At 42.6% G+C, this 17118-nt stretch overlaps 2 protein-coding genes across 2 annotated transcripts; both read right to left on the reverse strand.

The window, feature by feature from the left end:
• Positions 1 to 1342: 1342 nt before the first annotated feature.
• Positions 1343 to 10973, reverse strand: MAPDA (N6-Methyl-AMP deaminase). The gene is made up of 10 exons (XM_086620134.1): positions 10907 to 10973; positions 9127 to 9257; positions 8555 to 8615; positions 7693 to 7780; positions 7034 to 7115; positions 6153 to 6279; positions 5368 to 5448; positions 4241 to 4379; positions 3664 to 3764; positions 1343 to 2343 (listed from the first exon to the last, which is right to left on the reverse strand). The coding sequence occupies exons 1-10, from the start codon at positions 10964 to 10966 to the stop codon at positions 2152 to 2154; spliced, it is 1062 nt and encodes a 353-aa protein (XP_086476260.1). The 5' UTR covers positions 10967 to 10973; the 3' UTR covers positions 1343 to 2151.
• Positions 10974 to 11996: 1023 nt separating this feature from the next.
• On the reverse strand, positions 11997 to 17080 carry TM2D3 (TM2 domain containing 3). The gene is made up of 6 exons (XM_086620135.1): positions 16996 to 17080; positions 15927 to 16025; positions 14938 to 15095; positions 14226 to 14400; positions 13559 to 13634; positions 11997 to 12295 (listed from the first exon to the last, which is right to left on the reverse strand). The coding sequence occupies exons 1-6, from the start codon at positions 17078 to 17080 to the stop codon at positions 12130 to 12132; spliced, it is 759 nt and encodes a 252-aa protein (XP_086476261.1). The 3' UTR covers positions 11997 to 12129.
• Positions 17081 to 17118: the final 38 nt, after the last annotated feature.

Raw genomic sequence — 17118 nt, forward strand, 5'->3', positions numbered from 1 at the left:
GTCATTTTTATACAATATTATAAACTAAACAATGGTTATCTCACTGTTAACTCCAGGCTCAGCAAGGAGAGCATAAAATTTAACTATAATCCTACCTGAAGGTGAAGAAGGAGCCTCTGCAGTTTTACTTATAAAAGTTATACTCCTGAAAAATAGCCCAGGAATAGTAAGAAGGTAAAGTTTCAACTTCTAATGGACAACTTGGGAACTGTGCACGACAAAGTTCTAATCACATGATGATTCTTCATTCCAAAACTTCTCCACATCCTTTCCAACTTTCATTTCCAGTTAGAAATCAGATATACAGAATACAAATATACAGAAATGCCCCAGTTCTGTGTATCATTCTTTAGCCACCCAAAGATATTCCTGGTTCTTTTACTTCACACACATGGAATCCTCCAAGTTACTTCCATTACCAGCCAAGACACTATAAATACGGTTGAAAGCAAAGCGGTGGGTTTTTTTTGAATCAGCAGTGCATCTGCCGAAGTGACAGGGTAAGCACACAGTCTTCAGAAGAGTGATTCCGTAACTCCAGACTAAAACAGCACTGTTTCACCATGTATCCAGAACACTGTTGTTTCATTAAGAATCAGGGAAGATATTTTTTTAATTATAAAACTACGCAGCATCCACGTGTTGTCATATACCAAACTGTCTGGGCCCAGTATTGCAAGGCAGTATTTTGAAGACACACAGAAGTCAATTAAATGGAAATACTGAGACCTGTGTAACAGTCCATAATGTTAAAAATCTCTAAGACACTCTCTGCTTGCAGGAAAAAAAGGAAGTTGGAAATAGCAGCATTTACCAGGGCTATATTCTCTGAATGAACACATCTGCATGTCCCATTCAACTCGTAAACCTTAAAAATCAAACTTACTTCTGTGTAACACTAACACTTCGAAACTAAAAATCTCATCAACACAGCAATTACGAGTCTTACTTTGCTTTAGAAAGTTTCACCCTGCACAGCTAAAATGAACACTGAGGATGACCCCTGAGTAAAGAAACGGGAAGTCAACAGTTTTTCTTTGCTAATAAATTAAATACTAGGTTATTGAGGAGTCATTACAAGGTCATAAGCTATAAAAATGCTACAAAACTTACTTTACAAGAGAATTCCATCTAGGTGGAGGCCTGCTTATCCTTAGACTAAGATATATGCAACTAACATTCCAGAAAGCTGCTCAACCTGTCTGTAGAGAGCTTTTCAATAAGAAAGGAAAAAGAATACGTTTACCATAGTAATTATTTTTGTAGCAAGAAAATAAAAACTTGATCAAACAGTGATAATGCAACTCAATGAAACAACAAAAGACAATGTGATCAGTGAAACTATTCAGAAAGTAATTTAAAGTCCTGTTTATAAATAAAAAGCATGAGGTTTAGTCTGAGTTAAGAATATATAAAAGTAGTAGTGGTTTCGAAAATATGGAGGTTCAAGCTATTTTTATTGCTTTTGTACAAGAAACAAACAGCAATTCTAAAAAGCATTTTAAGAATTAGACCCTTTCCCCCAAGCAGCACAGAGTTTGCAAGGCATTCCAGAGTTTTAACGTGGTGTAAACGCTACCTGTGCTGAGTGCATCAGGAGGCACCACCACGTACACAGCTACACAACCCACAGCAGGCTTCCGTCACACACGTACATCAAGAAAAACAGATGCAATATTTAATTCCTCTGAGACAAATATTTTTCATTCTCCCTGAGTTTGTTTCTGTCTTCACATTCAATCAATTGCTCAAAACGCCTGTTTAAAAATAATACAAAAAACAAATACACACACCACACATACAAACTGCTTGGTGTAATGTTGCCAGCAGACATTTTAAACCCTAACAGCTCTGCCTTTATTGCGTTCTGACTGTCAAACATTTGTCGTATTGTGACATACTTCAACTATTTTTAAAAAATGTCACATCAACAGGAATTTTAGTCAATGGTTGAGAGTCCTTCCAAACTACGAAAGAATGCTTAGATCTGTCTCCACTAACAAAGGATGCGTTCCTGTTGTCTTCATCTTGCACAGGTGCAGTTTATGGGCTGCATTTATAAACCTGAATTCTGAAAAAAGCCCAGGACTTCAGTAAAAAATGCATCTTGACTAAGCTAACACACCCAAGCTGGTTAGAACAACAGTTTGATTAATCAAACAGAGTTGGCTTCAGTTTACACCACTGTTCCCTTAGCTTTGATTTTACTACACTTGAAGCAAAGATATAGTTGATTGAGTCATAGGAAAGATCCCACATCTGTGATCGAGTCAGGTTAAATGTTTTTGCAACCAGCTCGTATTCTTGTGACAGATCTGTTGCAAAGACGCCTTTATCATCAGTCTGGAGTTCAATTGAAAGAAAAGAATGAAAAAAGTTTAAATTAGTTCCTTTACACCAAAAAGGGGGTTTTCTACACATTACAAACCAATTTTATCTTGCTGTTTCACATTTTATTCCATGATTCTTTCATCCTTTGGTAATTATTTTATACTTTATTTGCCTTATTTTCACTCAAAATTAATCTTTCAAACATAGAGGAAAATTTCTTAAAGCGATGGCACAATTTATCTACAAAACAGGATTTCCTATTAAAACTGCTAGAAAGATGGCTCTCATATGATGCATACATGCAAGCTATGTCAGTGTGTGCACGTCTCCTTATGCCTCTTTTCCGCTTCCTCAGACTTAGGAACTAGAGCAATCTCTGTATTCCTACATCTTCAGGGGAGAAACTGCCTCACCTTCTGCTTTATGTCAACTAGAACGATTTCTTGATACTGACTGAAGTACCAGGCTAGCATCAGAAGCATATGATCGAAAGCTACCTAAAGCTATTCATCTGAAACAAGCAAGTTTGGATTATTTAAGGTTAATGAGATTACCCATCTGCCCCCACAGAGAAGAATGCTCACTACATCCCGTTAAACTTAAGACACCGTAGTATCTCCTTCTTCTGCTACTCTTGATTTATTGGCCTTTACAGGTAAACTGCTTTCTTACGTGACTTCACTGGTTATCTAGACTTTTCACAATCGAAAATCTCAGCAATAATCTCTAACTATGAATTATTTTTCACCTAATACAACAGAGTTCAAACTCATTAATAAATACTCTATACAATAAAAGATTGAGGCTTATTTGAATAATAAGCACAACGCTCATAGATATATACACATGCTTGGACAATGCTACAAATGACAGGGGTTAGACTAACAGGATGATAGCAAAATCCTGCCAAAGCCAGCAAAAGTGCCTCGACATGTAACGACCTTAATTAGCTGTCAAGAGAACTCAAGAACTCTCATCCAACATGATGAATACGCCGGTAAGTACAAGCTTGAACGCAAGCACTGGACCAATATGTTTAAGAGAAATTGTCAGTATGCAAAGAGTTAAGAAGTTCATTGCATGTGTAGCTGATCATGTTATCTATAGAGAAAAAAAGGTCTTGCTTTACAATAAAACCAAGACTAAAAATTCCCATTTGTATTGCAAGCATTTCTCAAACAGAACATTATGATTTCCTAGAAGCAGAGGATTTGCTGCAAGCTCAGAAATTGTTAGTAAGTCAGCTCTGATCCATAACAGGAGATAAACTTCTCCAATTTCACACTGGTTTCGCTCTTTGCCTAAATATGTGCTTACAATCTCAGAACTTACACAAAGCACTGCAGGGTGGCCCATGTTATACCAGTATCCAAAATGGTGTTTGTCACAGGAAGGCACTGTCTGAGTTTTTATGTTTGATGTCATGCAAAGTTCTAAGGGAAAAAAAGAAGAAATAAGGATATATATCAAAACCAAAGACATGTTTTTGACACATTAATTGACTTATTTCTGTTCCTGAATGAAAATTAGTATCAGCTATTGTTGTTTCCTTGATTTTATATGCTTCCAATATTTGTTAGTATCTTCTGAGGAAAGTTTGGTAATCAATTTCTTCTTAACTACTGCCTGGGCACAAAAGCAAACCAGATACTGTGAGAGGCTGTGACGTGCTTCTGTAAAAAAAAGTTATGATTTAGTTTTGTTTTCGTCTGAGGCATCAATTGTCTGCTGCTGCGAATCTATCAAACCCACAAAAGCATTACCAGCGTTCCTTTATAGGCAGTTCTCTCACATACACTGCCGCGTTTTTCCAGTCACCCCTGGCCAAAGACAGGAGTTACTAGGTCAGCAGTAGGTAGGATATTCTGAAACCTAAAGGTCAAGGAATTTCCTTAACTTTTTTTCTTACCAATAGGTATATGATTCTGTCGAACAAGTGGCACTAACTCTTCTGAACCTGTTGTTGCAGAGTTGAGAAATGTTCCATGTCCAATTCTGTCAGGAGGCAGGCCCAGGAGAATTTTGGTCTCCTCTTCTTGATTTGGAATCTAGAGAGGATATATTTTACCTTCTGTCAAGGCACCGTAAAACAGCGCATTAAATAATTACAGCAGAGTTCAAGTTCCAGTTTCACAGTGTATCTTATCCAAAAGAGTTGGTGAGACCAAGCATCTGCATTACTACCCTGTAAAGCAAGTAGTGCATGAGAGTGCCTCTCAACTCGGAATTACAAACCAACGAGCCACAACCCTAAACTGGTGTGTGAGCCACAGACAGTCGCTATTTGCAGTTCTGAATTACTGTGAGTCGGAGGCCTCGAATCAGCTTTGTACGCCCCAATTTCAGAACTACCCTGTCGAGGTGACCTTTAACGCCTGTTTTACACCAAGATTAAAAAAATTGTGCATGAAGAGCTTAAACTGCAAGAGGCCAAAACCAAACAAACAAATGAAACAAAACCAGAACACTGAGACATTACAAAATAAATTTTCAGAGAAGCATGCAGGAATATCCTGCAAAAGCCTCCTTAATGAAATAGAAACAAGTATAACTAGGCCTGTGACATTGTGTATCATGCTTAATTTCCTGAAGATATAAAAATATTTTCAGTATTTCTCAGACTTGTCAGAGTAAACTTCAGCCACCGCTTCAACAGATGTCATGGCGAAGCCCAACTCTTTCTACTGATAAAAGGAAAACTAACAGAACTACTCATAAAAATGTGCAAATTTTACTATACCTGACTTCTGATAAAATACCAGGAAGAAAACAGTAGATGTCTTGGAATATTACTTGTTTTCAGACTCACACCTAACACCTCAATAGATACAGTACAAGAAGAAATAATTTGACAATTCTGATTCAGGGCAGATTGTTGAGGATTTCTCCTGGTTTTCTTCTCTCTTATCAAAATGCCCCAAACCATTACTGCTTTGGCCTGAGAAGTTCAAAACGCACGGAAGTTAATTTTAGTTTCATCAAGGTTTTTATAAAATGGGAATTACAGAGAAGGACCAAAATAAAGAAAACTTTTACCTCTGAAAGATGCAACGCCAGCTTTAGACCTGCTTTTTTTGCTTCTGAGAGCGGTTCCAAAAAATCCTGACCATGTCCTGCCTTGAAGACAGAAAAACATCACTGTTCTACAGCTTGTTTCCCAAACCCCCTCCTATTACAATCATTAAAAAGTCTAGCAATATCAAAATACTCAATCCAAATACAGTTACACTTAATTATTTTTCTTCTCTCATTGCTTCGGTTTTGAATGCAGCAAGTCACACGACGTTGTGCTGTGTGGGCACAATTCAGACAAACGGGTCAAACGTCAGTAGTTCAGATGACGCCCAACACTGACAAGCCAATTGTCTGCATCTTGATACCCTTTCTACAGGTATCACCTAGAGCCGTTTCACTTCAGCTGCACAGCTATCCTCAAACATTTCTGCCTTCTTCATACCCAATAAGCACTTGGTGCATCTAAACAAAATTTCAGCTAGTGTCAGCTTGCAATATTATCTAACTTGCCTCAACCCCGTCAATCTGACTGGGACGATTTAGGAACACAAACTTCCCAGATAAACACTGCTTTTCAGTGGCTCTTTCTGCAGCGTCGTATATTAATCTATTGATTCTTTGTGAGAGTATCTGTTCCTTACAGCGACAGGGATTAACCTGGTATCAAGATTAGGAGCAATCCATTCAAACTAGTAACAAACATAGGACAAAAACTGGTAAGAATAAAATACTATTAGAACCACTTGCTGTTATAAAACGTTATATATTTATCTTCAAGAACAGACCAAAATAAACCAAAAACTTACGGTGGGATCACCACTGAGGTCAAGTCCTACTACAATCCCATCAGTGGAAAGGAGGAACTCTTCAGCAAGTTTAACAGTCTGCTTAGCAACTGCCGGGCCACCTCTTCTATTTATTGCTATTAACAATCTAGGACAGAAATGTACGTGTTAAGTTCAATACAAGCTGTAGTATCAGGAGACTAACAGATCTGACAGCAACAAAAATGGCACATCCTTCACGGCTGAGTATAAGGAGTGTTTGTACAGGAACCGTTCAAGGAAGGAAGGTACGGAGTGCAAAGGGACATGAAGCAGACAAACGCGCCAGCCTGTGAAACACAACAGCCCCAGCGAGAGGCAGGGCAGGGAACACCACGGTGTTCATGGCCACCTGCTCTGCCAGGCCCGCAGCCCCCAGAACGAGAATTCTTCAGCTGCCACAAGCAAATCTAACAAGGGTTGCTACTGAGCGTATAAAAGACGGGCAAACAGACTGCCCCCAGCAACCACTGACACCTCCTGAAGCGTTTCTGCTGCTTAGGGCTGCCTCTCCTTTACACCAGGTTGCTTGTACAGCTCAGCAAGCAAGAGCTCTGCAGTGAATCTAGGCTGTGAAAAAGGAGACTTTAATGCGATTTCCATCAAAAACACTGCTTTTCCTGAAAACGTTTCAGAGAACGGACAGTCTTGGAGATGAAAAGCTTTACCCAGTTTCTTTATCAGTAAGAAGGAAGATAAAAATTCAGTTTTCCATATGAATTACCTGTTTCCATTCCACGTAATCTAGTTTAAGCACAATTTTCTTTCCTACACTGATGGTTTGTAAACCTCTCTGCAAACCGTGACCGAGCATCAGACTACACCAAACCTTGAAACAGAGGTACTCTGTGTGCTTTATTTACCTTACATCTATATCCAAGCCTTCTTCTTTACACTGCTTTATGCCCTCAAGTACAGTTTCCACATACATCCTTTTGGTCATACCTGCAAACACATGTACACATTTGGAATAAGTATGAGTTAATTTTATTACATTGCAGACCCAGCCCTCTAGCCTCCCAAGTTTCATTTTGCCCCTTTCATTTTAGTCCATAGTCTTCTAATCTATATAGTTCTAATTCTGTTTATAAATAGAGCTTTACTTTGAAGCATACATTTGAATTGTCTCCTCCTAAGCATCTGAAAGAAAGAAAATAATTTGGTGTGAAGCAGAGAGTAGCAACAGGACTTCTCTTAACATGTTTCTATAAACCACATCTAAAAGAAAATAAAAAATTAAGTAACAAGAAAAAAATATATTGACTATGAAAAATACTAGCAGACTCGGCTGTCGTACTAAATAACCCAAATTCTTGGGTAGTAGAGTTATAACCAACACAATTTTGTCCTAAAAAATCTGACAGTAAGGTGACGTGTTTCTACATGGTTAAATAGTTGCTTTTATATTCTAAGTATATTTTTATTGACTCAACTGAATTTGACTTTACTTGTTATTAACATAGTCTTACCTAAGTTTTATAGCACACCAGACTTACAAATTAAAAACCAGAACAGACTGTACCTGTGGACTTTTCTTCTCTCGGAGTGCTCCTCAATTCCAGATACTTGACACCATCATCAGCAAATTCTTTAATAACATCTTTAGTTATCTGATCAAGAAACAGCGTATTCAACGTCATTAAAGTAATGTTCATAATTGGTTATATTTTCCTTTACACCGAAAAGACTCAGATATCTTTTGGTGTGAAACACCTGCAAAATTTTCAGGCCCTATGTGCTTTTAGCAGTCTCCATCTCTGGAACACGGCCCCACAGAGGGTCCCTCTGAGCAGGTCCCTCAGTGATACTTTTAAAGGAGTTAGAACAAACAAGAATTTCTGTGCCTGAACGAGAATACCCCTCAAGTGGTGCAGTCACAGCCCCTTTCACAGCTGCCTCACCTTTCTGTAAGTTTAACAGGCTGCCTAAAAGTCCCCTTACAGGAGGGAAGAAGAGGACACTACACCACTTTCTCCTCTCTATTTTGATCACACAACAGTTCTCCTTGGCAGTTTTGTAATCTCTGAGGTGCAGTTCTACTTCTGTAGTTTTGGTACGTGAGGAACCAAAGAAGAAACAAGAGACTGTGGTAAATCAAAGCTTTGGTAACGATGAACAGACACTACATGTTTAAGACATTCTCAGTCCAAGCATCGGAATGGTCATAGCTACCACCGTATTAGAAGCTCATCACTTTCACAAAAATCAAATGTAAAAGCTATAGAAAATCCTGTGTTTCTAAAATAATGTGTTTTACAATAATAATTCTGATTTCCAATTGAAGGGACCGTTCTTGATACTGTTAGGACGCACTGGTGTTAGTCCAACTAATTCTGACTGTGCATATTGCTTGCTTGTTTTAAGCGAACTTCTAATTAACTTACCAGTAAAATATCTTCAGTCCTAGTGGTAATCTGATAGATGATCTGAAACATCTGAAAACATCTAAAATAAAAAATTAAAAAATGAATTTGACAAATGCTGAACAGTAAAATGAGTATTCAAAAAAAATTTGCACTTTGGAAACATGTACTGACTATGCTCAATTAACCAGCTCTAGCTTAAAACATACAGACCATCCCTGATCTGAGATGCTATCAATGCATTTGCAACAGAAATTATTATGATTACCACAAAGTTTTCTGAAGCACAAAGAAAAACATGAAGTTTCCAAAAAAGGAAACTACACGAGTTAATTTTCTCTGAAGAGCATATGCTACAGGTGGAAATTTTCAATCCTTTCAAAAGTGGATTAATCAACATGAAATTTCCGTTTAGTTTGCAGGCATCTAAGAAGTTATCGTACAGGTACAAGTAGCAAAAAATCAACAGATCGTACTTAAACTAAAACTGGAACATGCATTTTCTGCAGTCAGTGTATAAGGCCACACATTTCTCTGGTTTGAAAATTAAGACACTCAGTAAACGTTCATCACACACACACGCATATACTGACTCATCTAAGGTTCTTTTCTTTCCTTTGTCAATGACAGTCATTCCGTTCTGGATCCGAAGGTACGGCTTCTGGGCCATGAGTTTCTTCATAGTGGCAGAACTGATGCAGCCGTTCAAGTGAGCATGAAGTTCCTAGAGGAAAAAAAAATCCTATGGATTTGTGCCCAGTGAAAAGGATGGCTTTCACATCTGGTTTGTATCACTGTTCTTGTATCCCCCCCATTATTGTTTCACTCCGAGTCTGAAAAGGAAATAACTGTTATCTCTGCCTTTGGCTATTGATTGTCTCCTTTTGCATGCAGCGGTTCAACGGAGACTCCTGCGTGTTCCCTCTCACGTGGTGGGCTGATGTTAGCGCTGGTCTTGGTGGGAGCACAGCTGGCTGAGGAAGGGGAGCTCTCCAGCTAGCTACTGGAGTGCTGCAGCTCAAGGTGAGGAGGAGCTGAACGGCTGCCTCGGTGTAAACGAAAAGGATTCAAAAGGATTCAAGAACTCTTTCCCCATCCGCTGCAAGTTACACGTATGTGTACGTTGTTTGAAAATAGCAACATCTGTTTATCCACTCACCTTTCTTCATGCTTTGAAGTTTTAACTCATGCCAGAAATCCAGCAAGATGCTACCTCTACCCATTGACAGCAACTGGCGTAATTGCCCTCCTTTGCCTGAGACCGCTTTCTGCCTTTCTCGTAACAACCTGCCTTTGGGGTCCAAACTTACCACCCTCAGCTCCATTCCTCACTTCACCTTTGCTCCTTCTTATCATTTCTTGGCTCCTGACATACGGAACAGATCCCTCATGCCCTCCCAACTCATGCCCCCTTCGAACGCATCCCTTTTCACTGGGAAAAGAAAAACTGGAGAAATATTTCCTCAAGCCTTTGATTGGAGAGCATGTTGAAATTGTAACTCCTTCAAGATTTAATTTTGTCAAGTGTTATACTCCAGATTCGTATTTTAAAGCAATAAGTTCATGGGCAGAGGAAAAGGGGTGAGATTGTTGTAAACTGTGAAGCTGAACACCAGGAGTTATCTACAGCCACTTACCACTTCTGGAAATCAAGGCAGGTACATACTACTACTACATGAAAATTTTCACAGTCTTAAAAGTGCAATACTTGACAGAATTCAGTGAGACATTAAACACAAACCCTGAAAAACACGTTATTGAAACGGAGCACGAGAACACCAGGAGGGTGCGATGTGATGTGGTTTGGTTGTGCACCTGTGCACGTGCTGCCCGAGCTCTCCGCAGGGGACGTGCCGTTTGCCGTTTGCCAGCCCCAAACGGTAACGCCGATAAAAGCGCAGTAACGCGCGTCCCCCGGCAGCCCAGATACGCTCGAAGGGAGGGAGGCACACCCGGGGCACGGGAACAGCGCGAGCAGAGGCAGGCTCGGGCCACGCTCGGCGCAAAACAGCACAAAACCGGAAAATAACCATCAGGCTCAAGTGATTTAACTGGAAGAAGATTAGACGCTAAGAACCGCGAACAGGCTGGGCAGCAAACACCTACCGCGCTCTTCGGGGGGGTAAAGCACCTCAGAAAAAGCGCGCGTTTGGTAAAAACTCGGAGGAAACGGCAGCTGGCTGGCTGTCCGTCCGTCCGTCCGTCCGTCCGCCCGCAGTGCTGGTGCGCTGCCAGCCCCGCAGCCCCCCGCTCCGCCTGCACCACCGCCGCCGCCCGCACCGCCGGCAGCGCCCCGGGCCCCGCACCTCGCCCGCGGGCCCCGGCCGCCGCCGGCTGCTTCCCCGCCGCGGCCCCGCCGCCCCCGCCGCTCACCACTTTGGGGAGCCGCCGGTAGAAGCACAGCTCCGGCTCCCGCTCCGGCTCCGCCGCCATGACGCCGCCTGTGCCGGCGGAGGGCGGCCCCGCTCGGGGTCACGGCACTGCCCCGCGGCCCGGCCCCGACGGCTGCGCTCCGCCCCCGGCCGCAGCCGGCGCGGCCCCGCCGCTCGCCCCTCCGTCCCGCCCGGAAAGGCCGGCGCAGCAGAGCGAAGGCGCGGTGGTAACACCACGGTTAGAATCCAGTTGCACGAACCGCTCAGGTTTATTCACGCGACAGCCATTCCCAGACTGGCTGCACCTTTGCGCTACACAAGCCACAGGTCGAGCCCGGTGTGCCCGCGGGGAGGGCACGGCCAGAGGCTGGCAGCCGCCTTCGGGTGTTTAAGCGAACTAAACCTACGATATTCTTCTGAAATGCACTACAGTTGCGACATTACCTTGTCACCGAGTCGTGAGCAGATAAACGCATCCATTATGTGGCCAACCCTTTTTTCAAACTGACTTGGCGAGCTTGCTAGCAGAAAAGTACCAACTGTACCTTTCACTGATACGCAGGTGAAACCCAACCAAAATAAAGACATTCTGGAACAATCCTAAAATCTGTTTCAATTATTTCATATTTAGCTTTTAGTGTTACCCCAATCTAATTCTATAAACCCCACAATTTTAAAACAGGCCACTAAGCAAACGTTAGCTCCTGCTATACCCCCAAAAGAGAGATGAACGTAATGAACATCATAAAACACGGTGATCTACATACTGCTACAGTAACTCAGGCAAATGAATTACCCTCCCACAAATGCAAAAAAAAAAAATATTACTAACGTATTTAAGGAAGTTAGCTTTGAAGTTACATTCAAGCATCCAAACATGAAGTAAACAACTCAATACTCCAAGTTAGTTTGCATCTCTTTTGGTGCTTGACACATCCGAGCTCAAGCACAGTGCAGAATTTGGTTAGCTCTTCAACATTTTTCACAGAAAAATAGCATGTCCATAGGAGAGAAAGGAAATGAATTTCAACTTACTCAGTGATCCACTCTTTTATTTCACCTTAGTTAAAGGCAAACTAAGTACAGATACTGTACATTAAAACGTATGCACATAGAAAGAACGGTTGTTCTTCATCCTACCTTAATGGCTCACTCCTCTACAATTCTTTTATTTAGAGCCCTTTCCAAGGAATTACTCCTCTCTGAAGCACGTTGCACCTACATTTAAATATAAAGAGAACCATCTGCAGGTCCCACATAGCCAACACCTATTAGTAGCACATCAATTAGTGTCCATATTCCAAGTCCACCAAAGCTGAAGAGTTTTCCCAGACCTTCCCGCCACTGGCCCAAATAGAAACGATCAGCACCAAATCCACCAAGGGTAATGCTGTAAGAACAAAAACAGGAGTTGTCATTATTATTTTTAGATTAACTGTGTTTGGGTATCCATACACACTTCTTTCTGACATACCTACAAGCTGATGATAGTTTTGCTCTACATTATTCAAGAAACTATACATTTTTTTGTACAAAAAGAGCTGACTAGGTTATTAAATAAGAAACCTTTTGATGAATTAGCACTATTTCTTAGCTAATTAATAATATCCAGACTTGACAGTTTTTCATTCATGACAAGCAATAAAAAACAAAACTCTCAAATTTCTAAACATATTTTGACTTTTCTAATCTATCAGAAGCTTAAAAATCCCCAACAAACACGCTACAGAAACAGACCCAAACGCTAAATTCAGCCCCATGCTGCAGTCAGGCAACAAGGAGTTTCTCCAGCTGGTGGCAAAGAGAACAGCTCTTGCTGCAAAGGGAAGTGTGTTAGATCGCTTTCTTAATCACAGTCTTACTGTATCTTTGGCTCCAGGAACAGAGTCTCACTACCTGGTTTATCCCATTAACCACTCTGGAAATACTGAAATTGAATGAAAAAGGCCTTACCACCAAAAGAACTTCAGTTACTTTCCAATCACTATGGTGGTGCTACAATGGCTTAATAGTTCCAAAACAACCTAAAGAGTTTCTTTCAATACTGCCACCCTGGTCTCCTCCATAGTAATTCAAAATGCAAGAAACTTTGTCTTAAGGCACTTCAGCCGTCACAGCTGGGCAGGAAGCCGTTACAGCCACCTCAGTGGCATCCATCGACTTCAGCTGCATTCATTTCAGATGCCAAGAAGTAATTTGGACAATTTTCAGCCCTAATTGTTTACAAGAAGTTTTTCTGCTAGAAAAAAATAGCAGAAAAAAAACATAAATCTGCAGATTTTTTTGAGCATTTATCATTTGACACCATACAGAATAAAAGCAAACATGTCCCCTACTCAGAAAACGGATCACTTTGTGAAGCCTAAGAATCATTGGCATTTACTCTGAAGCGAGCATGTTCGATGCACAAATAGCGTAAATGTTTTCTCTCAAGCTCCATTTACTGAAGAACAGCTACTATCGTTGCGTATGAAATCTTCAGGCATCCTAGGCCTCCAAATTCTAAGCTAGACTACATGAAATATTGGTTATTCAGCACACCATTAAAAAATATCCAGCAGAAAAACACAAACTGAAGATTTTATAGACAATTAATCTATTTCCAGTTGTATTGTCTATTGTAGCTTGATGTTATCTAGCAGTTCTCGTGTACCTTAGCGCCAAGGCAGTAGACCACTTATAGCCTCCAGTCCAGTTGCAATAGAGCATCTTAGGAAACACACGATTACCTAAACATTAAAAACATTCAAACCTTAATGTAACAAAGGCCACATAATGAATAACAAAAGGACAAGCAAGAAGATACTGTATTTCTCTAACAAGAGTCCAAAGGGGTTGACACTAATTGAAACCAAGGCTGTCAACACAAAAGCTCACATATGCTCTACAGCCCTCTGTTCCATCAGTCTTTGTCCCACATCAGGAAACATGCAAGGTCACTGAACAAACAGGGGGAAAATTAAACTAGCTGGGTGAAACCAGCATGAATTTTTTAATGACCCTGCTGAGACACCTGATACTGATTCTATTGGTGGTATCCAAGTTAGTTTAATTCACAGGAGTAGACAAAACCAAAACAGAACTATTTTCCCTTATGTAAAGGTATATAGCCGTATTAAAAGCCAATGTTTACAGCTGGATGTCACTATTTGCTTAAAAATCAGAATGTAACTAAAAAAAAAATCTTAAATAGTTTAATCAAGGTGCAAGCTGTTAGTGCAATGGACATAAACAAAAGTTGTATTGACCCATTACAAAAACCGTTAAGGAATTCTTCAGAAAAAAAGCTTCTTCACAGAATCCGTTTCAGCATACCTTACCTAGACAATGAACGTGATCCCGCACCGTACAAGTGGCATTATATCGTTGTCGCGGACAAGAGACCGTCATACAGTTCGTAGAGTTGGTACATACATAATCAGTTGTTGCAAGCTGCCAGCAGAACTGGCACGTCATGTTAATCGTAAAGTTCTCCTGCTCGAGGTTATTTTGATCCTATAAAAGGACAGAGCTGTCACTTCACCAGTATTAAAAAAAATTCACGGTGTGCAGCATCAAATTACATTTCATGGATAGACATGGTGGGCAAAACAACAATTACCCTCTTTAGAAAAATTAACATTAGAAAACTGATGAAGAGTTATTAAAGCACAAATTATTAACGTTACAGCTTCCTCCAATCTCAAGCTACTGCCAAAATGAGGACTCGTTCAGTCTCATCTGTCAGATCACCCTGTACCTCTGACAGAGATTTAGCCTGCTCACTCTCAAAACGGTTCAGTTTTGATTGGTCAGCAAACTGATTTAACTCAATTGCGCGGCTGCGTAACAAAAAGATCCAAGGCAAGAAAGGCAAAACAGCGAAGGGTGGGTCTGCCTCTTCAGCAACGGCCTACAGCTGAATCAGACCAAACATCACGGATCTGCAAACCTGCCTGTGTAAGAACCTGGAAATCAATGCTTTGTATTTTATGACAAGATGCCACAATCTAAATGACTTAAATTTGGGCTTTAAAGTAACAAGTTACTTACAACACAATGAACATGTGGCTTGACTCTGCAGTCGAAAGTGGCCGGCCTCCCGTATATACAGGAATAGTTCGTGTTACATGTCATGCAGTCTGGTGGCAATCTACTGCAAAGCCCGTTGCTCGGACATTTAGTCACATAGGATGGAATTTCTGTACTTTCTGAAAGGTAAAATAAGCGAATAAAATTAAGAAAGCAAATTAAGAAAGCTATATAGTCTGAAGTACATACATATACATGTGTTCTGTCATACATAGGCACAGACACGGCACAAAGGGCTTGCTTTCTTATACAGTGAACGGCGTTACAGGCTGGTGTTGTGGGAACCACCGCACCTACTGAGCGAGCTACACAACACAGCTCCTGGCAGGAGCCGTGTCCAGGGCAGCACAGCACACAGCTCCGTGCAGCACCACAACACGGCTTAGCAGGGATTAGCGCCGCCTCAGCCAGTACTGCTCAGCAGAAGTAATCAGTTTAGGTACAGAAGCAGGCTGACACACGTAACCTACTTTTAGTTCAGGTCTGATTAAGTTTACAGCCATTTGCTTTCCGTAGGTGTTCAGAATCACCTCTGAAATTACCAGCAAGAACAGTGCTTCAGCCAATCCTGATGCACTCCTTAGTGAGCTACAAAAACATATTTATGTTCGATAGGGAACAGTAACAAGTTCTTGCAGAACACTGGAGTCTTTCAAGAACTTCCACCGTCCTGAGAGGGTATAAAACACATGAACCACAACGGCAGTTTAACTAGTTGTTTCCTACTTGTAAGATCCCGATATGGACCAATTTTCTAATTATATAATCCACATTAATCGTTAAGGTCATTGAAGAGTAATTCATGTTGTGTTACAACGCCTTTTACCACTGTACCTGAAATCACGAACGGGTTTCTAAGACATAATTCCAGAACCTTACTATTAAACTCAAAGAGGCTGAGGAAAAAAGGCCCATAGAAGAAAACCAAAATTAACAATGTAACATTGTACCTGCTGCTTTAAAATATGGAGCGTTTGTACTTGTTGAAGTGACAGTTTTTGCAAATGGAGACTGTGGCTGCGAATGCTTTGTGGTCATCAAAGATCCTGCTACAAGAAGACAAAAATGGGGAAAGTGATGTTTCTAGAATAAAATTCATCTTCAGAAACAGCTTGATTTCAGCACACTGATATGAAATCACAAGTGAAAAGCACAATGAGAATAAAAAAACCCACAAAAATCTGTCTTCCTATTCTATAAATAGTAGAATGTTTACATTCCACACTAAAATTAGCATTAGAATTGGATCTTTCATTTTACACAAGAACCCATCTTCATTTCAATTCAGTCTTAGTTTTTAATTCTCGAGAACTGAAACGCGCTGCTCAGCAAGCGGAGTTCACACAGCAGTTGCTACGGAACGAAACCATTAAATCGGGGAACGCGGCTACTCCTCCGGCAGGAAGCCGGGACAGGACAGCCGCCCATGGCTGCACCCGTGCACGCGCTCCGTGCTCGTCCCCGCGCGCCCCGCCCGCCGCCGGGGGCTCGGGGCTGCGGAGCTGTGCCCGTGCCCGTGCCCGTGCCCGTGCCCGGCGGCAGCGACGCCGCGGGCCTGTCGCACGCACCGACCCAGCGGTGCCCCGGCCCCCCGCCGGTTGCCGTTCGGATCGCACGCCGTTAACCCCGGAGCCGCAGCCGGGCCGGGCTCCGGCCCCGCCCGCCCGTGTCCCGACACACGCACCTCGGCGCGAAGCAGCAGCCCCGCGGCGCACGGCTCGGACCGGCCGCGGCCCCGCAGCACCTGGTCCCCGCCCCCCGCCCGACAACCCGCGGTCGCGGTCACGGTCACCTCCGCCGCTCAGAAGCCCGGCCCGCCCCGGGAACGGGCTGAGACACCCGGGGAACAGCCCCCACCCGCGGGCGCGGCGCTCAGGCGCCGCCGGGCCCCCCCCGCCGACCAGGGGCTCGGAGCGCCCGGCCCGCCCGCGGGCAGGCGGCAGCTCCCCCTTCCCCCGCCCCACACCCGCCCGTCTCGGCCCCGGGCAGCCCGGGCGAAGCGGCGGCGGCCGCGCTCACCGCGGCCGGAGAGGACGTAGAGCTGCGCCAGGAAGAGCGCGGCACCGCAGAGCCGCCGCAGGCACAGCCCCGCCAGCGCCGCCATCTTGGCCGCCGCCGCCCGCCGGCTCCGCCGCTGCCGAT

This window comes from Tauraco erythrolophus, chromosome 14, assembly GCF_009769465.1.
Source record: "Tauraco erythrolophus isolate bTauEry1 chromosome 14, bTauEry1.pri, whole genome shotgun sequence".
NCBI classification, from domain to species: Eukaryota; Metazoa; Chordata; class Aves; order Musophagiformes; family Musophagidae; genus Tauraco; species Tauraco erythrolophus.